The sequence below is a fragment of the Nerophis lumbriciformis genome, linkage group LG29 (assembly GCF_033978685.3).
Source record: "Nerophis lumbriciformis linkage group LG29, RoL_Nlum_v2.1, whole genome shotgun sequence".
NCBI classification, from domain to species: Eukaryota; Metazoa; Chordata; class Actinopteri; order Syngnathiformes; family Syngnathidae; genus Nerophis; species Nerophis lumbriciformis.
This window is the reverse complement of record NC_084576.2, coordinates 22,340,001-22,360,000: the sequence shown is the minus strand read 5'-3', so window position 1 is coordinate 22,360,000 and position 20,000 is coordinate 22,340,001. Positions and strand designations below refer to the sequence as shown.

Sequence of the window (20,000 nt, the reverse complement as noted above, 5' to 3'; positions counted from 1 at the left end):
GTGCTGGCTGTCCAGAGTCGGGACCCGGGGTGGACCGCTCGCCTGTGCATCGGCTGGGAACATCTCTACGCTGCTGACCCGTCTCCGCTCGGGATGGTGTCCTGCTGGCCCCACTATGGACTGGACTCTTACTATTATGTTGGATCCACTATGGACTGGACTCTCACAATATTATGTCAGACCCACTCGACATCCATTGCTTTCGGTCTCCCCTAGAGGGGGGGGGTTACCCACATATGCGGTCCTCTCCAAGGTTTCTCATAGTCATTCACATCGACGTCCCACTGGGGTGAGTTTTTCCTTGCCCGTATGTGGGCTTTGTACCGAGGATGTCGTTGTGGCTTGTGCAGCCCTTTGAGACACTTGTGATTTAGGGCTATATAAATAAAGATTGATTGATGATTGATTGATAATTTGAGTTGATTTATTTTGGAAAACCTTGTTACATTGTTTAATGCATCCAGCGGGGGCATCACAACAAAATTAGGCATAATAATGTGTTAATTCCACGACTGTATATATCGGTATCGGTTGATATCGGAATCGGTAATTAAGAGTTGGACAATATCAGATTATCGGGTATCGACAAAAAAGCCATTATCGGACATCTCTACTAAAGTCTTTTGAAGGCCTACTGAAACCCACTACTACCGACCACGCAGTCTGATAGTTTATATATCAATGATGAAATCTTAACATTGCAACACATGCCAATACGGCCGGGGTAACTTATAAAGTGCAATTTTAAATTTCCCGGTAAATATCCGGCTGAAAACGTCTCGGTATGATGACGTTTGCGCGTGACGTCACGAGTTGAATGGAAGTATTGGGACACCATTGTGTCCCAATACAAACAGCGTCTGTTTTCATCGCAAAATTCCACAGTATTCTGGACATCTGTGTTGGTGAATCTTTTGCAGTTTGTTTAATGAACAATGGAGACAGCAAAGAAGAAAGCTGTAGGTGGGATCGGTGAATTAGCGTCTGGCTACAGCAAAACAACCAGGAGGACTTTGAGTTGGATAGCAGACGCGCTATCCGACGCTAGCCGCCGACCGCACCGATGATCGGGTGAAGTCCTTCGTCGCGCCGTCGATCGCTGGAACGCAGGTGAGCACGTGTCGTGATGAGCAGATGAGGGCTGGCGTAGGTGGAGAGCTAATGTTTTTAGCATAGCTCTGTCGAGGTCCCGTAGCTAAGTTAGCTTCAATGGCGTCGTTAGCAACAGCATTGCTAGGCTTCGCCAGGCTGGACAGCATTAACCGTGTGGTTACAGGTCCAGGGTTTTGTTCGGTGTCTCCTGATAGTAGAAATAATAGTAGTATTGTTGATCTTCTGTCTATCCTTCCAGTCAGGGGCATGTTTCTTCTGTTTCTATCCGCAGTTAAGCCCGAAGCTATCACGTTAGCTCCGAAGCTAAAGTGCTTCACCGATGTATTGTCGTGGAGATAAAAGTCACTGTGAATGTCCATTTCGCGTTCTCGACTCTCATTTTCAAGAGGATATAGTATCCGAGGTGGTTTAAAATACAAATCCGTGATCCACAATAGAAAAAGGAGAAAGTGTGGAATCCAATGAGCCCTTATACCTAAGTTACGGGTCAGAGCGAAAAAAGATACACCCTGGCGTCCTGCACTGCACTCTAATCCTTCACTCTCACTTTCCTCATACACAAATATTTCTATTTCATCCTCGCTCATTGCTTTCTCGGTCCCAATCGCTCTCGCTGCTGGTGTAAACAATGTGCAGATGTGAGGAGCTCTTCAACCTGTGACGTCACGCTACTCGTCTGCTACTTCCGGTACAGGCAAGGCTTTTTTATCAGCGACCAAAAGTTGCGAACTTTATCGTCGTTGTTCTATACTAAATCCTTTCAGCAAAAATATGGCAATATCGCAAAATGATCAAGTATGACACATAGAATGGACCTGCTATCCCCGTTTAAATAAGAAAATGCAATTTCAGTAGGCCTTTAAGTGCAACATGCAGTGCACTGGAATTACATCGGCGTACTCAAAACACTTAAAACGGCGTGTGTGCAGTGGTGGACACTTGGCGTCCTCAATAGTCACCAGCTTGACCAGCGGTGTCCAAAGTACGACTCGGGGGCTATTTGCAGCAAACACAGCTTGTTTTTTTATTGGCCGGCGACACATTCTAAAGACGAAATAAAAACATCCTGGATTAGAACACTACACACACAAAAAAAACCTACAATATGCAATTGTTATGGAAATTGCGTGTGAATGCTGTAACGCGCAAGCCGAACTTAAATCCTAATGTTAGCATGCTAACAGTTAGACTGCGTCAAGTACCCAAGTCATATGACTATGAAGCGTACGTATGTAAAAAATTGGCTAAAAAAGTTAAGTACCAAGATGGTACTTGATACATGCTGGCTGTCCAGAGTCGGGACCCTGGGTGGACCGCTCGCCTGTGCATCGGTTGGGGTCGTCTCTGCGCTGCTGACCCTTCTCCGCTAGGTATGGTCTCCTGCTGGCCCCACTATGGACTGGACTCTCACATTATGTCAGATCCACTATGGACTGGACTTACACAATATTATGCAAGATCCACTATGGACTGGACTCTCACTGTTATGTTAGATCCACTACAGACTGGACTCTCACATTATGTTAGATCCACTACGGACTGGACTCTCACTATTATGTTGGATCCACTATGGACTGGACTCTCACTATTATGTTGGATCCACTATGGACTGGACTTTCACAATATTATGCTAGACCCACTCGACGTCCATTGCATCCGGTCTCCCCTAGTGTTATACTTGTGAGTGTTGATGACAGAGCTTTGCAACAGTTGATATTCTAGTTTCAAGCATGTTTTACTCAATATAGGTCATAAAATCTCAGCAACAAGCTGTAATATCTTACTGAGATCATTTAGGACCAAAAACCCTTAAAACAAGTAAAAGACTAACATAAAATCTGCTTAGTGAGAAGAATGATCTTATCAGACAGAAAATAAGCAAATATCACCCTTATTTGAGATATTTAGATTAGATACTTAGATTTCAGTTTTTGCGGTGAAGTCACACTAAAGTGTGTCACTAGATCAGGCCTGGGCAATTATTTTGACTCGGGGGCCACATTTAGAGAAAAAAATGTGTCTATGTTTAGGAACATTAATACAAAACCTCACGATTGAATGCTAACAATGTTTTGACAGATTGCCTTAAAAAACATAGTGGAATTTTTTTTTCTTCTATGAACGATAAAACACTGAATATTGACAAAATATGAATGTCACACCCCAAAAATGCAACAAACAGTGAAATATGAACACGAAGGGTACAAAATAAACCCACCTACTGATATTTGCTGAATTTCCCCCAGGGATCAATAAAGGAATTTCTATGATATACTATTCTATTCTGTTCTATATATCACTAAGCTTTAGAACTTTGTTGTGAAAATCTCCTTCTGCGTCTGTGGAAACGCTTCCCGCCCACACGGCTTGGTGCCTCGTCTGAGCTGCTGTGACGTACATGACCATAGTAACAAATTAGATGACCAAAGTAACTAATTAGATGACCATAGTAACTAATTAAATTACCATAGTAACTGGTAAAGCATCCATAAGCGCAGATTCCAACCATTGAAAGACTTAGTATAGTTGAAGACTTACGGTCATTAGAAAACATCATAATGGCAGCTACACTTTCCATCTTAAACATCTAAAAAATATATTTTGGAATGTCCGGCGGGCCAGATTGAAAAGCTCAACGGGCCGCATGTGGCCCCCGGGCCTTAATTTGCCCAGGTCTGCAATAAATGATACTCGGTGTGAGCGCCTGAAGATCAGCTGGAGGTGAGAGGACAGGACATGAGAAGATGTCCTAAAATATGACGGCGTCTCATCATAACAGCGCCATCAGCCAAGGTTTTATTGCTCTTGGATACACTTTTTTTTCAGGTATGTGTGTGTTTGAATTTGTCCCTTTTCTTCCCCCCGCCCCAGCCCACGCTCCACCTGACCGTCTCGTCCCGAAAGGAGATGCGTTCTTTCCTCCGCGGAGCAGACGGAACCCGACTGGGATGTGGAACATCTTGTTCTGGAGGAATGAGCATATGAGAAGGAATTGATTAGCGCTGCTGCAACACATCAGTCTAGACCAGGGGTGTCCAAACTTTTTGACATGGGGGCCTCATTGGGCTACAAAAATTTGGTCGAGGACCGAAAGCATGTAAAGTACAATATATATATATACTGTATATATAGGAAAGTTCTGTGGTCAGATGAAACAAAAATTGAGCTGTTATTTGGCCACACAAGGCGCTCTTTTCCTGGAAGCCGGTGCAACTCGTGGATATCATTTTGAAATCATCATCAGAATCCAATCAGGCCTGGTTAGCGGGGACAGGGCTCCCCTTCAGGCCGCCTCTTGAGCTCGTTTCATGTGCTCATCTGCTGTCAGTGGCATCTTTGTCAGCCTCTCGTCCCCGCACAGAAAGCCCAGTCATTCTACCTTCTTTTTTTTCTTTTTCTTCTCTCACTGTTCGTTTCCTGCCAGAGAAGAAATTCACGACACCGTGTCCCTGGCCCGACCTTCTGGTACATCCCCCAACTTGGCCTGCGACCCCCTTGTTAAACAGTCCCCCTGAAAGTTCTACAATAATCCCAAAGTAGCTAGCTCAAATAATAATAATGAATCAAAATCAATGTTGTTATGAATTACTGACTAATCCAAAGCTACAATTACTCTACAGCCAAAAAAAAGTAACTTTTTTTTTTACATAAATGGCATAAAACAAACAAAAAAAAACATGAAAAATAATAAAAACGTAGCAACAACGATAGATCTGAAGTTGATCAAGAGACTTAAGCAATAAAAGTAAAATATATATATATATATATATATATATATATATATATATATATATATATATATATATATATATATATATATATATATATATATATGACTTATATCAACACTTATATGAGTGGGACCCTTTTGGATCCCTAAGAATTTTAGTGGTATTTTATTTTTTTAAACTGTCATTGCTCGAAAAATAATGACGAATTAAATCAATGTTGTTATCAATAATTGACCTATTGAAAGCTTTGCATCAAATATTCCACTTTAAAAAAATTTGGGGAGAAAATATTGTCATATTTTATGTTTTTGCCATAAAAAAACTAATTTTTCTTTGACAAAAATGGCATAAAACAAAAAACAACATAAAAAATAATAAAAACATGGAATCATAGATAGATCTGAAGTTGATCGAGAGTCTTAAGCATTGAAATTAAAAAAACAACAACAAATAAATAAAATGAATGATTTATATCAACACTTATATAAGTGGGACCGTTTTATTATAGTATATATATATATATATATATATATATATATATATATATATATATATATATATATATATATATATATATATATATATATATATATATATTATAAAATCCCCGGAAGAGCAGGGAAACCTGTGAAACAGGCTTGTAGGGATGAAACAGCCTCTGTGTTTTTTCCTGACCTAATGTATATTCCGCTCTACCCGGGTATTGACCACTGTATAACAGATAAACCACAGAAACCTATATATATATATATATATATATATATATATATATATATATATATCCATCCATCCATTTTCTGCCTATCTCATATATATATATATATATATATATATATATATATATATATATATATATATATATATATATATATATATATATTCAGAGCACGGTGATGTCATAGACAATATGATTACCCTGAGCTGCTAGGAGACACAGAGTAACCAGCGATAGCAAATGGATTAGAAAGGACAGATTTAAAAAATAAAAAAAATTGTAAAATGTTTTTTTGTTTTTTTAAACTTGGGACTTCCCGCGTGCCAGATTTTGGACGGTGGCGGGCCGGATCATAGTTTGGGGACCCCTGTTTTACAGTATGAAAAACGTCTGTGTGTGTTTGTACAACAACATAAACGCCTTACTTGTCACAAGAGTGTTTTGTCGATCACAGTCGTTTTCTCTACTTGTTTGGACTAATAAGCTGTTGCCGGCCCAAACGCCACTGGTGTGATGCCGATGTTCTGCATGGCCTGGTTCTGCCTGTACAAACGTGTACATGTACACACACAAACACATATTAGAACCAACATTAAGTTGCAAAATAATCAATAAAATTAGCATTTGCTTTGTAAGCAGCAAGTACATAAATAAATAAAACAAGCATTTGATCCCCGGCTGATTTTGTAAGTTGGCCTGCTTATAACGATACAACCAGTACAACATTTTTGGGTAGGCTTGTTGTGATAGAGACACATTGTACATTTTTTATTTTTTTAAATGACATTGAATAAAGGTTACACATCACTTTGTGTTAGATTAAGTAAAACAAGTCCCAAAGTTGGCATAGAAAGCCTTGTTAACAAGCACAGAGGTCAGATGTTTGTCCAAGTTGTCGTACGTGTTCAGGTTTATTATAATTTCCATTCTCTATATGTTACATACAGTAAACAAAATTACATTTCTCATACTCATATGTAGTGTACTTGTAATTGTGTATTGTAGTTTTTTGTCGTAGTAGTATTTATAGTAATGTATTGTAGTTGAATATATTAACATATGTCTGTTTGTGTATACTTATATATATATATATATATATATATATATATATATATATATACTTTAAGTTAAAGTTAAAGTTAAAGTACCAATGATTGTCACACACACGCTAGATGTGGTGAAATTTGTCCTCTGCATTTGACCCATCCCCTTGATCACCCCCTGGGAGGTGAGGGGAGCAGTGGGGCGCAGTGGGCAGCAGCGTTGCCACGCCCGGGAATAATTTTTGGGTGATTTAACCCCCAATTCCTACCCTTGATACTGAGTGCCAAGCAGGGAGGTAATGGGTCCCATTTTTATAGTCTTTGGTATATATGTATAAACATATACATATATATATATATATACATATACTTATGGTTTCTCATTGTATCCCATTGGGTTGATTTTTTTTCTTGACCTGATGTGGGATCTGAGCCGAGGATGTCCTTGTGGCTTGTGCAGCCCTTTGTGATTAAGGGCTATATAAATAAACTTTGATTGATTGATTGATTGATTGATATACATACAGTACAGGCCAAAAGTTTGGACACACCTTCTCCTCATTCAATGCGTTTTCTTTATTTTCATGACTATTTAGATTGTGGATTGTCACTGAAGGCATCAAAACTATGAATGAACATGTGGAGTTATGTACTTAACAAAGAATGGTGAAATAACTGAAAACATGCTTTATAGTCTAGTTTCTTCAAAATAGCCACCCATTGCTCTGATTACTTTTTCGCGCACTCTTTGCATTCTCTCGATGAGCTTCAAGAGGTAGTCACCTGAAATGGTTTTCACGTCACACCTGTGCTTGAAGCTCATCGAAAGACTGCCAAGAGTGTGCAAAGCAGTAATCAGAGCAAAGGGTGGCTATTTTGAAGAAACTAGAATATAAAACATGTTTTCAGTTATTTCACCTTGTTTTGTTTAAGTACATAACTCCACATGTGTTCATTCATAGTTTTGATGCCTTCAGTGACAATCTACAATGTAAATAGTCATGGAAATAAAGAAAACGCATTTATTGAGGAGAAGGTGTGTCCAAACTTTTGGCCTGTACATCTATGCATACACACATATATATACATGCATATATATAATCTTTTTTTTTTTTTTATACACTTTTAGGCCATCTTCATGCAACAAGAAAGAGCTTTTCTAACCTGTAACCCATTTTTAAAAAGTTTAATTATCACCCCAGGAATTGGATTCGTATCGAATTATTGGGTGCCCAAAGATTCACACCAGGTATAGACAGGTTTGACTGCACTTCTTTTGCTGTAAATGTATTCGTTGAACATACTTACTGCACGTTGAGGACGGCCGCCACTCAACACGTCGGAACTGATGTCAGGTAGGAAATGCTCACTGAAAATAAAAGATGAAAAAGCAGAAAATGTTCTATTATGCAATGTCTAATTATGAGTTGTGTTTAGCTAGTCCACAGAGTAAGTTATGGGTACTGATGTCATTTGATCTGATTAGGTATCAATACCCGATACTTTGGAATCGATACCGGTACTCAACAGTGCCAATTTTCAGTACTTTTGTGTGTGTTAATAAATTGTATTTGTTTGATAATAACATTACATTTTTTAATTCAAAGTTGTTATATTTTCTTTTTCTGATTACATTTGACTCATTTGCAATGCAGTTGCACTTGGAAGACATTAGATAGCAGCACGGCATGGGCTATCAATATGTTGTCTCGTTAGGATGTAGAACTTGTTACGTTGCGCCCTACACAGTCTGTATGCTGTAAGTAGTGTGCTTATTACACACCAGCTGTTTGATGGTAGCATTCATCTTGGTTGTATTTTTCATCACCAAATTTGGAGGTGCTGCAATCGCCATGTAAAATTGCTAATGCTAATAGTAGCCTACTAAGGCAAATCCAATGTAAATTAGCATCAAGCTAGCGCATTTTCGAAGAGTAGAGCATTACTTTACGTTGAAGCGTTTTCTACCGAGCATACTTGCATTGCTGGTGTTGAAAATTGCAACAGTACTTATAGCAGGGGTGTCTAAAATGCGGCCAGCTGCTTGTTTTTTTGTTGGCTAGCGACAAATGCTAAAGACAAAATAAGAACCGACACAAAAAAATGTGAATACGCAATTTTGGGAGAAATTGCATTTGAATGCTGAACTGTGCAAGCCCAACTTAAATGCTAACATTAGCATGCTGACACTTGGAAGGCATCATGTAACAAGTCATTAGACTATGAGGCGCACGCATGTAAAATTAGCAAAAAAAAAGTTTTTCGTGCTAACAATTAGCATGTATTAAGTACCAAGTCATATGTGTTCGGCTGCAAAGTTGGCTAAAACAGTTGCTAACAGAATGCTAACATTAGCATTCTAACAGTTAGCATGTGTCAAGTACAAAGTTATTGGAGTCTGAGGCTTTCGGCTGAAAAATCGGCTTAAAAAGTTAGTATGCTAACGTTAGTAAAGCTGTCTGGAGCTGAGCCAATCAGTGGTCGCGAAACTACTCGTCTAGCGGCCAATAATACTGTAGTATTGGTATTTTTAGTTCTTTAGCCATTTTTACGCTCCAAATTGCTTAATTCAGGGCAAAACTACGGAGAATGTGCGTTGTTAACGATAACACAAAGCTAAGCTGAGGCTGTTGTGTTTATATCCCTTCTCAGTGGCCTTGTGGTTAGAGTGTCCGCCCTGAGATCGGTAGGTCGTGAGTTCAAACCGAGTCATACCAAAGACTATAAACATGGGACCCATTGCCTCCCTGCTTGGCACTCAGCATCAAGGGTTGGAATTGGGGGTTAAATCACTGTGGAGGGGGGGCGTGGCCTGCGGGCCTGCAGCGAAGCGGGGTGTGCCATGACCGGCCTCGAAATCAGGGACTGGTGCGTCGACCTGGGCCTTGTTATTGTAGTGGAATTTCTGACCTTTGAACCATATTTTGTGTCTGTCAAGAATGTCTGCTCGTTTCTTTCTTTTTCTATTCTGAACCATTGAAGGACCATATGTGGGTGAAAGTTGAATATATGGTCGGTCTGACTATTCTACAAAATGTTTTGATTGTTTATTATGACTAAGGGATTCAAGGATGTTGCAGAACAAACAGGTCGAAAACAACAGGACCTTGACGCATGAGGGAAACAGATCAAATGGCCAAGTGACAAGGGCTATGTGTGATTGCTTGATTCGTGTGTCCTCCAGAGGACGGTTGTCAGTCTGCACGGGCAACTCAATCCAACTTTGTACTTTTTGACTTTGGGTAAATAAACCATCACTTTTGTTGCTGTGTAAGCTTCGGACAATCCACTACATTATCTAATCACCTGTGGCTGATTTCGAGGCAGGCCCGCAGGCCACGCCTCCCTCCACAATCACCAAAAATGATTCCTGAGCGCCGCCACCACTGCTGCTCACTGCTCCCCTCACCTCCCAGGGGGTGGAACAAGGGGATGGGTCAAATGCAGAGGTTAATTTCACCACACCTAAGTAAAAGTACCATTGACAGTCACTATCAGTGGTACTTTAACTTTAACATAGTTTAGCATATATGTATGTATTGGTCTTTGATTGATTTATTTTTCTAAATGATTTAAGTGAGCCGGTGTTTAGTCTGAAACGGGACGTGACGTCACAATCAACAAATGTAATCGAAACATGGCACTGTTTGATTTGAAGTGAATCGATACCCGGTAGTAACGATGGAATTTGTTTGGTGGTTGTAAAAGTACCAAATTGGGTATGTACTACTTTGGCACGTGTTGCAGCCATGAAATTCTAAGTTAATTATTATTTGCAACAAAAAAAAAGTTTATGAGTTTGAACATCAAATATCTTGTCTTTGTAGTGCATTCAACTGAATATGGGTTGAAAAGGATTTGCAAATCATTGTATTCCGTTTATATTTACATCTAACACAATTGCCCAACTCATATGGAAACGGGGTTTGTACTTGGTCAGAGCTAAGTTGAAGTTCCTCACTCTCAATCTGGTGACAACTGGTCTTTGCTCACCTTCCCGAGCTCCTCAGGGTGTCCTGGTTTCGGAGCCACTCCCGAGTCCGGTCCTGCCTCGCTCGCCGCAAGCACACCTCAGCTTGGAGAACTGCGGCCAGAAATCGAGCGAGACGTCAAACAGATTTGTAAAACGTGCTGCGGTGGAGCTCAGCAAATGAAGTGCCAACAAAACAGTCCTATTCTGTGTCATCAACTGTCACTTTTAATTGTAAAAAAAAAAAAAGGGTCTGAAGTGGGAGGAGCCTGTGGTCAAAGCCGTGTTTACATCAAGTCTAAAGCGCTTGCTGTGTTTGCTATGATAGATTTTAAAGCCGCTGACAGAAGCTCTTCCGACTATTGTGGCAGCTTGCGGTTCTCCGGCTGTTTTTTGGGGAGAGGGGAGAAATCTGAACGGCCGCTGATTTACGGCGCGTGTTGAAATCCCACGATAAAGCCGTAATTCAGAGTAAACATTTGCCTTGCGCTGACGGCAACGTGGAGCTGATAATGAACCCTGACAGGTCATTACTGAAACTAATCACGCATTTATTGGAGCCCTTTGCTTGCTACAACGAGGAAGGCGCTCCACTTTTCATGGGTTAATTGCAGAGGGCCTGTAAAAACGTCAAGTGATGGATGCTTCCCAGCGGTGGAGGGGGGAGGGGGGGTCAGGAAGTGGCTCCTCGTGCGTCTCCCTTCCATACGGGGGAAAGATGAGGCCGTGGGGGATGACACGTTCACAAGTTCATCAAACCAATGTCATTTAAATACCAATTGTTTAGGCACTGGGAATACAGAAAATCATTGCTAAAAATTGTATGACCAAATATTGAGTTAGAAAAAGATCTTGGGTATTAGGAGTGCCCAGAAAAATATATTCATATTCATACAAATAAAATAAAAAAACCATGAATAAAAAAATATATAATACATTTTTTTTTTTTTTTTTTTTAAAGAATCTATTTTGAAAAATACATATTAGGACATTTTCATGCGACCAAAGGGAATTTTTTTTTAACTTTTTTTTTTTTACCTGAAAAGGTTTCTTTATATCGTATTATTTGGACTATAAGCCGCACTGGAATTGTCTCCAGACGGTGTCTGTAACACGGCAGTAAAACGGCTGATCCAACAAAACAGTCTTTCGTCAGGGGTGTCCAAACTTTTTGACTTGGGGCCCGCGTTGGGCTAAAAAAATTGGGGCAAAAGTTGACTGCATGTAAACTAACTATATATATTAGAGTTGTCCCGATACCTATATTTTGGTACTGGTACTGGTACCAAAATTATTTCGATACTTTTCGGTGCTTTTCTAAATAAAGGGGATCACAAAAAATTTAAATTATTGGCTATATTTAACAATAAATCTTACGGTACATTAAACATATGTTTCTTATTGCACGTTTGCCCTTAAATAAAATAGTGAACATACAAAACAACTTGTATTTTTTTAGTAAGTAAGCAAACAAAGTCTCCTAATTTAGCTGCTGACATATGCAGTATGCGGGTATGGGTATCGTGGTACTATACGAATACCGGTAAACTGTACAACCTTATATATATATATATATATATATATATATATATTATATATATATATATATATATATATATATATATATATATATATATATATATATATCCTATACATATATATATGTGTACATATTATATTAATACAATGGATATATAATCAATAATTACTATAATTGGATATTAAGACTATAGGAAAGTTCAACTCCTACCTTGTTTACTTCTATGACAACCTCCCTAATGTTTTGTAAACAATCAGAAATATCAAGCAACCAAAATGCACCAAACATGGATAAGTGTGGAGAGTGTTTTGCAGTTTTCCTATCATGCATTGTAATGGATTTAAATGGGGAATTTTTTTTATGGTGCATGGATGTTTTTTTTAATGATATCCATAACGTTCAGTGAGCAGGTTGTGTGATGTGTGATGACATTTTGTGTTGGTTGTTTTTTGGGTTTTTTTGCACCATGACTAGGGAAGGTTGTTTGCATTGGGCCTTATTAGTAAATGCTGCGCTTGACGTGTTTCAGAGCACAATTGAATCTTCAATTACTCACATTGTCCACAAGATGGCGTCAACGTAATGATATCAACATTGTCATACTTTTAAAATTTCCGTGCGACTTGGATTCCTTTCTAAATTTTTTGGTGTCTCGCGTTCCAAATTGAAAGCACCGGCAGGACGCACCAGTTTGTACCGTGGTAGGGACACCCCTGCTTTATGAGATGAACAAGATCATCCTTTTTTTTCCGATTGAAGATGTTTACCAGGACTTGTACTTTGTAAACACTTTGAGTTTGAACGGTTTCTGAAAGTGGATCATTTTAGTACAACGTTTGATTTCTTTGCTTAATCCGTTCCATAATTTAGCCGCTCGCGAAGAAAGATCCATATAGATGAGCCGCACCTTTATATAAACCGCAGGGTTCAAAGCGTGGGGGGGGGGGAGTAGCGGCTCATAGTCCGGAAAATACAGTAATTATTACATCAAATAACACAATGCGAGAATCAGTTTGGATCGAGAACCATGTTGAATTGAGAATTGATTCTGAATCAAATCGTCACCCAAGGAATCGAAATCGGATCAAATCGTTCGGCGACAAAAGATTTACACCCCAATTGGACATAAACACTCAGTTGTTCAATAAACTCTCTGAGCGCCATAAAAAACAAGCATCTTCTTTTAACTCTCTAAACCCCCCTCCCAACCACTCAAGACCCCCTGCAGGATATCGGGTGGGGGGAGGGGGGGGCTGTAGGAGTCACGCCTGTTAAGAGGGGCTCTAAAGCCCATTAAGCAAGCTCGTCTCTGCCGAGGAGGGGAGAGCGAAGTGAATATCAGAGGGTCGGGAGGAGAAACAGAGGGTGGCCTGAAGCAAACAAGCTTAAGGAATGACATGGCCCCCCACCACCCCCCTTACTCTATGCGCCTGTGCCCAGCCTTAAGCCTTTCCAAAGATGATGCCCACATTTGACTGATAGTGTCAGCGAGGTATTCATTAAAGCAGCTTTTTTGCACCACGGATGGGGAAAATGTCGGCATTATTTCCACGGACCAGCCTTCCATGCGTGGCAGATAAATACAACAAAAATAAGTGCATTGAAAATACAACTCACCACATAACACTGAATTAGTGGGAACCTTAGCCTTTTGTTTTTTTGTTTTTTTTACAAATGTTTACATTTTATATGTAAAAAAAGATATAACAAATAACTTCCTATTTGGAAGTTGTTCATACACATCTATGAACAGGGGTGCTCAAACTTTTCCCACTGAGGGCCACAGACTGACAAACGTAAGGATGCGGGGGCCATTTTGTATATATTTATATATATACACATATACATACATACATACATACATATATATATATATATATATATATATATACACATATATGTATATATATACACATATATATATACACACATATATATATATATATATATATATATATATATATATATACATATACATATATATATATACATATACATATATACATATACATATACATATATATATATATATATATATATATATATATATATATATATATATATATATATATATGGACATGCACCTGGGGATAGGTTGATTGGCAACATATATATATATATATATATATATATATATATATATATATATATATATATATATATACACACAGTATAGTATGGTAAATAGATGGATGGAGAGAGATGGACTACAGGTTCATCCCAACATGCCTGTTTTGTCATGTTTACCCACTCATTTATATATATATCTATATATATATATATATATATATATAAATATATATATATATATATATACGTATATATCCCCTGATGAGTGGGTAACCATGAAACAGGCATGTTGGGATGAACCTGTAGTCCATCTCTTTCTTTCTTTTGTTTATGAATTATTTAGTGTTTATGTGTGGCTTGGTAGCAACTATGTCACGGACCGGTACCCAGATTGGTGGTTCGGTACTACTGCATTAAACAATAGGTTTGTTACCTCGCATGTACTACGGTACTGTGTAATACTGACAGCTGGTTCTAATTCAGCCATTTTTGTAAGCAAAATATCAAAAACAGACACACCAGACCAAACTACAAACCTAATAATAAACACATTAATATCTCTGTGAAGCGAGCACTACAATTTTTGATAAGACTGCTTGTGCAACAGGTGGAGAAAGAACAACGTTTTGAATGTGTTTTTAAAGTTGCCTGTGCGTCCTCGTGAGCGACGTGACAACGCCCGCACCCTCCCTCAGCTCGAGGTCGCACCATCCGGACTGCAGGCGAGAATGAAGACTCTGCGGAGAGTGCGTGCATCCCCCCCAGGGGCCCAGGTGTTGGCGCTAACGGGTACTTGAGGAATCAGATCACTCTCACACACTTCACACAGGACTCATCTGTGGAGTGTTGCCTAGTTTTTTTTGCCTTCACAACAAAACGTCTTGCGGCTCCCCTCCATCCTTTCTCTCTCTATGTAAGCCGATACCCATTTCAAGTGGGTTACTCATGTCCAGCACATCCACACAAAGAGCCCGGATAAAATAAACACACCGCGTCAGATATCTTGGAAAGAATCTGTCATGGGTTTCAGGGCTAATCACCTCCAGAAGGGCCTTGACTCGAAACCCTGAAACGTTAACCCCTGTTGGGGAGAGCTTGTCGGGCCCGAGCCGGCTGCCTATAGGCCCCGGGCACAGGGGAGAGATCCGGGGGGGGGGGGGGGGGAGGCCTTCCACAGGTCACGGCCAGGGGCGCCCCAGGGAAGGTCGGCACGGGTCCGTTTTGGATCACAGCAACGGGAGCCGGTTCCCGACGAGCCGGCAGCATGCCTCTCCAGAGTCGCGCAGTAAAAAGGCAGCAGGAGACTTCGTCTCCAGAAACAAGCTGGTTAGATTTACGTACTTTACAGGAACCGCGCCGGCCTTCTTCGAAAACCATCGGAAGGATATCGGGCAGAGAGTGAGGGGGCGGAGTGGCGTTCCCAATAATGGCTCCCCATCACGTAATCAGCTGATGCGTCTTCATTACTTTAGAAGGCCTGTTTGATTGATCAACAGGATGGCGAGATAAGAAAATCGGGAAGACGTTGCGCAACATAATATGTCTCTGCTGCAATTCTTCCAACTATACACTTCAAGAAGTACACTGTGTACTAGTGTGTACACCACAGGTGTCAAACTCGAGGCCTGGGGGCCAGATCTGGCCCGCCAGATCATTTCATACGGCCTGTGAAAGCCTGGAAATAACATGCGCCAACAAAGTACCGTATTTTCTAGACTACAGAGCACACCGGTCTATAAGCCGCACCCACTAAAGTAAAAATGAATAAATATTTTCCATGCATTAGCCTTACTGGACTATAAGCCGCAGATGTCCTAGTGCAGGGGTGTCAAACTCAAATACAGAGTGGGCCAAAATTTAAAACTGAACAAAGCCGCGGGCCAAGGTTGAACAAATTAACCTTTTAATAAGGACCCAAACAAGTTTTGCATTGAATATTGAACAAGCAAGGCTTATATAACTTTATAGTGACATGCAAAATCGAGTTTCAAATAATAATAATAATAATTAAAAAATATCAATGGCATATCAAATACAATTTAAATAAAAATTGAATGCCTCTTTTCTATTTGCAGCCTTCTGAGGTAAATATCAACATTAACTTTTTCCACAGGCTAATAAATTTGAAAATAAAATAACAATTAATAAAACAACCATTCAGGACTTTAAACTGCTCAGTTTGCAACAAACTGATCTAATCTGATGTGCCCAAGCCAGATACCTGCCATCTTTTCTTGAATGCTAGTTCATTAATGTCGGGGCTCAGGCTTTGAGCTGAGGCAACCTTCATTATCGAACGAAGGTGTTCAACAGTCATTATATCTCGTAGTCCACAGTCTTGGGGGCGTGCCTTAAATGCACTGCCTTGAACGTACTCTACGAGCTATCGTCACGTCCGCTTTTCATCAATTCTAACATCGTTCAGACCCAGTCACATAATATGTGCGGCTTCGGTACGCACACACGAGTGAATGCAACACATACTTCATCAACAGCAATACAAGTTACACTGAGGGTGCCAGTATAAAAAACTTTAACACTGTTAGAAGTATACGCCACACTGTGAGTCCACACCAAACAAGAATGACAAACACATTTCGGGAGAACATCCGCACCGTAACACAACATAAACACAACAGAACAAATACCCAGAATCCTTTGCAGCACTAACTCTTCTGGGACGCTACAAAATACACCCCCCGCTACCCCCCCCCCCCCCCCCCCCCCCCACACACACACACACACACACACACACACACACACACCTTGTAGTGTTGCATTCAATTGTGTGTACGTGCAGAAGCCGCACATGTTATGTGACTGGGCCAGCACTCGTTGGACTGGCTGAAAAGCAGACCCTGACAATATTCGGGAGGGGCGCTGAAGTTTGGAAGACTCCCGGGAGGGTTGGCAAGTATTAGAATTAACGGTGAATGCAGTGATACCGCGGCACTGCCGCAATATATAATCGGCGGGCCAGCTTTAGTGTTAATTTGATATCGCCTCAAGGGCCAGGTGAAATTACACGGCGGGCCAAAATTGGCCCGCGGGCCAGAGTTTGACACCTATGGCCTAGTGGTTAGAGTGTCCGTCCTGAGATCGGTAGGTCCTCAGTTCAAACCCCGCCTAGTCATACCAAAGACTATAAAAATGGTACCCATTACCTCCCTGCTTGGCACTCAGCATCAAGGGTTGGAATTGGGGGTTAAATCACCAAAATGATTCCCGAGCACGGTCACTGCTGCTGCTCACTGCTCCCCACGTCTCCCAGGGGGTGGAATAAGGGGATGGGTCAAATGCAGAGGTTAATTTCACCACACCTAGTGTGTGTGTGTGACTATCAGTGGTACTTTAACTTAATATGTACGTTGTGAAATGAGTTATTTACGCAGAAATATTCTGTAAATGTTTATGTACACACTTTAATTGTTTCCAAACGGTGTATGTAACACGGCAGTAAAACGGCTGATCAAACAAAACAGAAGTCATGGTCATGGACCCATTAAAGCTGAAGCTAGCTCTCGAATCAGCTAAACAGACTCAATCACTCCACGGTGACGTTTTGGTGAATTTACTGAGGAATTTATGAAACTGGAACAATACAAAAACAAATGTAAGTTAATAATACTAACAGACAATCGTGTTAGCATATTAGCTAATACTATTGACGCTAGCTAGATTACATTACGATAGCGCGTACAAATATGTCCAGTGATGTAAAAACCAACCATAAAATTCTGCCAGTTTTTTTTTACCTGAAAATAATTTTTTCTTCAATTTTGTAGTATTCTTTTACAATTGTAATTGGACGGTCAAACACTTCATTATCCGAAATTGGTAACCAAACATCGAAATAAAATGGACTTTCAATCTCTGTTTACAAAAATCGCACTTTAATAAATACTGAACATTTTGAAGTGCATTTTTTTTCTTTTTTCTCCCCAGTTGGAAAAACTGGGTCGGGTGGTTTGTTTTGTTGTCTTTTTTGTTGCCAATGCCGTCACAACATACTTGCTCGCTCGTCCGTGCTGATTGGCTCATGTTCAAACATTCCTACCAGAGTTGATTTTGATGACTAAAAGGGTTTGTCTCAGTTATCGACAACCTGTTTTATTTATTTATTTTTTGTTAAACAGTTCCACTTTTTGTGAATTTAGTTCTTGAGACACTCTGCAGTAACCTCAATAAAACTGGTTTCAAGACAACTTCCAACACTTTTATATTTCAGTCCAGAAAATACGCTGTGATTTTCCGGAGACGAAAATGTTGAGAAAATAATTGACTAAAACTAGACTCGAACTTCAATTTAGTTGACTAAAATATGACTGAAACTAAATCAAAGACTGCTGTCAAAATTAAACATTTATAGTCAACAAAATGAACACTGATTCCCACACATGGACTTTTTAGCTCTATAATCATCGTTTAAATTCTTCACTCTGTTCATTCAAATCTACGGTCAAATAAACGCGCTCTGGTGTTGAGAGCAATGCACGGAGTGAATTTTTAATGGAGTCAATTAATAATGATAAATAGGTTGTACTTGTATAGCGCTTTTCTACCTTCAAGGTACTCAAAGCGCTTTGACACTACTTCCACATTTACCCATTCACACACACATTCACACACTGATGGAGGGAGCTGCCATGCAAGGCGCTAACCAGCACCCATCAGGAGCAAGGGTGAAGTGTCTTGCTCAGGACACAACGGACATGACGAGGTTGGTACTAGGTGGGGATTGAACCAGGGACCCTTGGGTTGCGCACGGCCACTCTACCACTGCGCCACGCCGTCCCTATCTTTGTAATTCATCATTCAATTACAGTAGGAAGGGGATTCATATGGCCCCCTTTCACGGTTTACCTGACACATGAAACGTGACGAATTGAGGGGGGTACACCATCTACTTTAGCCGCCAGTTGGCAGTTGAGTGTTAAATATCTTAAAATCTATTTTGAGGCAATTCCAACTATGACCACAGCGTCAAATTGCTATGTAGATAGATAGATAGATAGATAGATAGAACTTTATTGATTCCTTCAGGAGAGTTCCCTCAGGAAAATTAAAATTCCAGCAGCAGTGTACAGAATTCAGAGAGAATTTAAAAGAATTTAAAAACTAAATAATAGCGGTATAAACGGAAATAAAATAGAAAATATAACAATAAGAAAAAAAATAAAAAGTAACAATAAGAATACAAATATAACAGTAAAATAAAGAATATAACAATTTTTTACTTTACTTACTTAATTTTTTATTAAATCAACCTAAAAAACACAAGATACACTTACAATTAGTGCACCAACCCAAAAAACCTCCCTCTCCCATTTACACTCATTCACACAAAAGGGTTGTTTCTTTCTGTTATTAATATTCTGGTTCCTACATTATATATCAATATATATCAATACAGTCTGCAAGGGATACAGTCCGTAAGCACACATGATTGTGCGTGCTGCTGGTCCACTAATAGTACTAACCTTTAACAGTTAATTTTACCAATTTTCATTAATTACTAGTTTCTATGTAACTGTTTTTATATTGTTTTACTTTCTTTTTTATTTAAGAAAATGTTTTTAATTTATTTATCTTATTTTATTAATTTTTTAAAAAAGTACCTTTTCTTCACCATACCTGGTTGTCCAAATTAGGCATAATAATGTGTTAATTCCACGACTGCATATATCGGTTGATATCGGTATTGGTAATTAAAGAGTTGGACAATATCGGAATATCGGATATCGGCAAAAAGCCATTATCGGACATCCCTACTGTCGATTATATGAAGTATGTTGTTTATTGACATCTTAAAGCAGGG

The 20,000-nt window shown here is 39.6% G+C and overlaps 1 protein-coding gene across 3 annotated transcripts in view; it reads right to left on the bottom strand.

The window, feature by feature from the left end:
* Positions 1–2,121: 2,121 nt before the first annotated feature.
* Positions 2,122–20,000, bottom strand: part of lrriq1 (leucine-rich repeats and IQ motif containing 1) — a 119,802-nt gene continuing 101,923 nt past the window's right edge. For all 3 annotated transcript variants that reach the window (XM_061924745.2, XM_061924743.1, XM_061924744.1), the window contains exons 23-26: positions 10,596–10,686; positions 7,911–7,971; positions 5,985–6,102; positions 2,122–4,078 (exon numbers count right to left, since the gene is read on the bottom strand). In XM_061924745.2, coding sequence (XP_061780729.1) covers positions 3,936–4,078; positions 5,985–6,102; positions 7,911–7,971; positions 10,596–10,686 — 413 coding nt within the window. In that variant the 3' untranslated portion in view covers positions 2,122–3,935. The remainder of the gene's footprint in view (positions 4,079–5,984; positions 6,103–7,910; positions 7,972–10,595; positions 10,687–20,000) is intronic.